This window comes from Musca autumnalis, unplaced genomic scaffold, assembly GCF_047663935.1.
Source record: "Musca autumnalis isolate F117 unplaced genomic scaffold, ASM4766393v1 scaffold_3, whole genome shotgun sequence".
Taxonomy (NCBI): domain Eukaryota; kingdom Metazoa; phylum Arthropoda; class Insecta; order Diptera; family Muscidae; genus Musca; species Musca autumnalis.
Genome location: NW_027411866.1, coordinates 34,545,746 through 34,547,958, shown reverse-complemented (window position 1 = coordinate 34,547,958; position 2,213 = coordinate 34,545,746). Strand labels below are relative to the sequence as shown.

Genomic DNA, 2,213 nt, shown 5'->3' with positions numbered 1-2,213 from the left:
ATAGTCTGTTCTTACTTGTTTTTCCTAGGTTCTACCATTTTTGAGATATAAAAGTTTAAGTTGGGAAATTGCATTGTCCAAATTTCAACTTCTATATCTCAATAACGGTAAAACCTACTAAATTATCATTAAGGCCAATCTTGTAGAACACTTTTATAGCTACAACATTTTCTTTTGTCCCATTTCGATAGAACTTGCGGTTTCAAGCAAAATCGTGAAAACCTAAAAAAACCCTAAAAATGCCGACTTGAATCACGATGTTTTTAAAAAGCGCTCCAGCGATTTTTTTTTTGTTTTTTGATTTTTCTCATCTAAAAACATTGTAGTTTCAGAATCCGCAAAATCTTCCCAGGTGTAAGCACTTTTCATTTAAAGTTCCATCAAGAGCACCGTGTATATTATCGATGATAAATCGACAAACATTGTCTATGAAATTTTCCAATTGGCAGGCAGCTGTTTTAAAACGTGGAACTGGGATTTTTTTACTCCCTTTATATACTTACATACATATGTATGTATGTTTGAATATCTTCGATTTTATTATAAATACCAATATTCTTTCAGAATTGTTTATTTATTGACTAAATAAAAATACAAATGTTCTTTTATTTCAACATTATTGAAGAAAATCTATAAAATAATAACTGGTTGAAATAACTTTGAATTTAATGCAGTTCTTATATAAAAGCAGCAACAATTATTCGAAAATTCCAGTTTATTTTTGCAGTGAAACTGAAAATGCGTACCTTGGCAATTTTATTGGCTATCAGCAGCATTTGCTATGGTTTTGTAAGTCATTTTTAACGATTATTTAAAAAAATAATTATTTTAAAAATCTCTAAAAAATTTTGTAGGATATGAGATGTATGGAAAAACAACATTTATTACCAGTTTTCAATGAATGTACAATTGAACATGGCGGCAATGAACGTAAGTTTTATCAAACAAAAAAACCAATGAAATAGATATTCCTTTATTTGTCTCAATTTTATAGATTTCCTTGTCAATTGGTTGAATCTACACAACTCTTCGAGTGATAATGAAAAATGTTTCCGTGGCTGTGTTTTTGCGAAATGTGCCTTTGTAAGTTTAACACTGTGATAAAAAAAAGAAATATTAATTAATTAATTCTTTCTTCTATTTCCTTGATCTTTACTTCAGTTCGACAACAATGGTATGGTTGATGCATTTGGTCCAACAGCTATAGGCCTAATTTCCAGCAATGGTGATGTTACAAAAGCTGCCAAAATTGAACTAGCAGGACAGTTGTGTAGACGTACAATGACATATACGAATAATGTGTAAGTAATACCTAAGATTGAGAAAGATGAGTAAAAAATAAAAAGGGCAGGGGTGGATTAGTAATCAAAGCCTAATAGAACGTTTAGATTTACGTAAACCACCGGATATCAAATATCAATTATATAGCATGCATGTATGTCAAATAAAATCCACTGGTTTTAGGACAAGGATTTATTTGATGTATAGACCACCATAGAATTGACATTTGAAATGCAGTGGATTATCCCAATCTGAATGTACTTTAACAGTCTACCTTTATGCCACAACTACAATATTTTGTTAACCACACAACTTTTTTTCCTTTTCAGATGTCAAAACAGTGAAAACTGGACTAAGTGTATGGCAACCCATTGCCACGATTGCGAATTTCCCCTTTCACATTTTCAATGAAATTAAATAAAATATTTCAACCTAAAGACAAGCGCCAATTTTGTTCATATGTGTTTTATTGTCAACAGTCTTTTTTAAAGCGAAAAGTTATAAGCAAATTATTTACAATGATAAAAACTTTTCAGCACAAAAGCTATCGATAACAATATTTCATTATAGAAAAGTTGTCGATAACAACTTTTCGTTATAGAAAAGTTGTCGATAACAACTTTTCGTTATAGAAAAGTTGTCGATAACAACTTTTCGTTATAGAAAAGTTGTCGATAACAACTTTTCGTTATAGAAAAGTTGTCGATAACAACTTTTCGTTATAGAAAAGTTGTCGATAACAACTTTTCGTTATAGAAAAGTTGTCGATAACAACTTTTCGTTATAGAAAAGTTGTCGATAACAACTTTTCGTTATAGAAAAGTTGTCGATAACAACTTTTCGTTATAGAAAAGTTGTCGATAACAACTTTTCGTTGTAGATAAGTTGACGAAAACAACTTTTCGTTGTAGAAAAGTTGGCAATAACAACTT

The 2,213-nt window shown here is 30.1% G+C and overlaps 1 protein-coding gene across 1 annotated transcript; it reads left to right on the top strand.

The window, feature by feature from the left end:
- Window positions 1–662: 662 nt before the first annotated feature.
- On the top strand, window positions 663–1,692 carry LOC141398134 (uncharacterized). Its single transcript, XM_073975365.1, has 5 exons — window positions 663–789; window positions 855–930; window positions 995–1,083; window positions 1,162–1,301; window positions 1,611–1,692. The coding sequence occupies exons 1-5, from the start codon at window positions 739–741 to the stop codon at window positions 1,690–1,692; spliced, it is 438 nt and encodes a 145-aa protein (XP_073831466.1). The 5' UTR covers window positions 663–738.
- Window positions 1,693–2,213: the final 521 nt, after the last annotated feature.

Coding starts and splice junctions, on each gene's coding strand:
- LOC141398134 (XM_073975365.1), top strand. CDS start 739: ATGCGTACCTTGGCAATTTTATTGGCTATCAGCAGCATTTGCTATGGT. Junction 931..994: donor TGAACATGGCGGCAATGAAC/GTAAGTTTTATC, acceptor TCAATTTTATAG/ATTTCCTTGTCAATTGGTTG. Junction 1,302..1,610: donor ATGACATATACGAATAATGT/GTAAGTAATACC, acceptor TTTCCTTTTCAG/ATGTCAAAACAGTGAAAACT.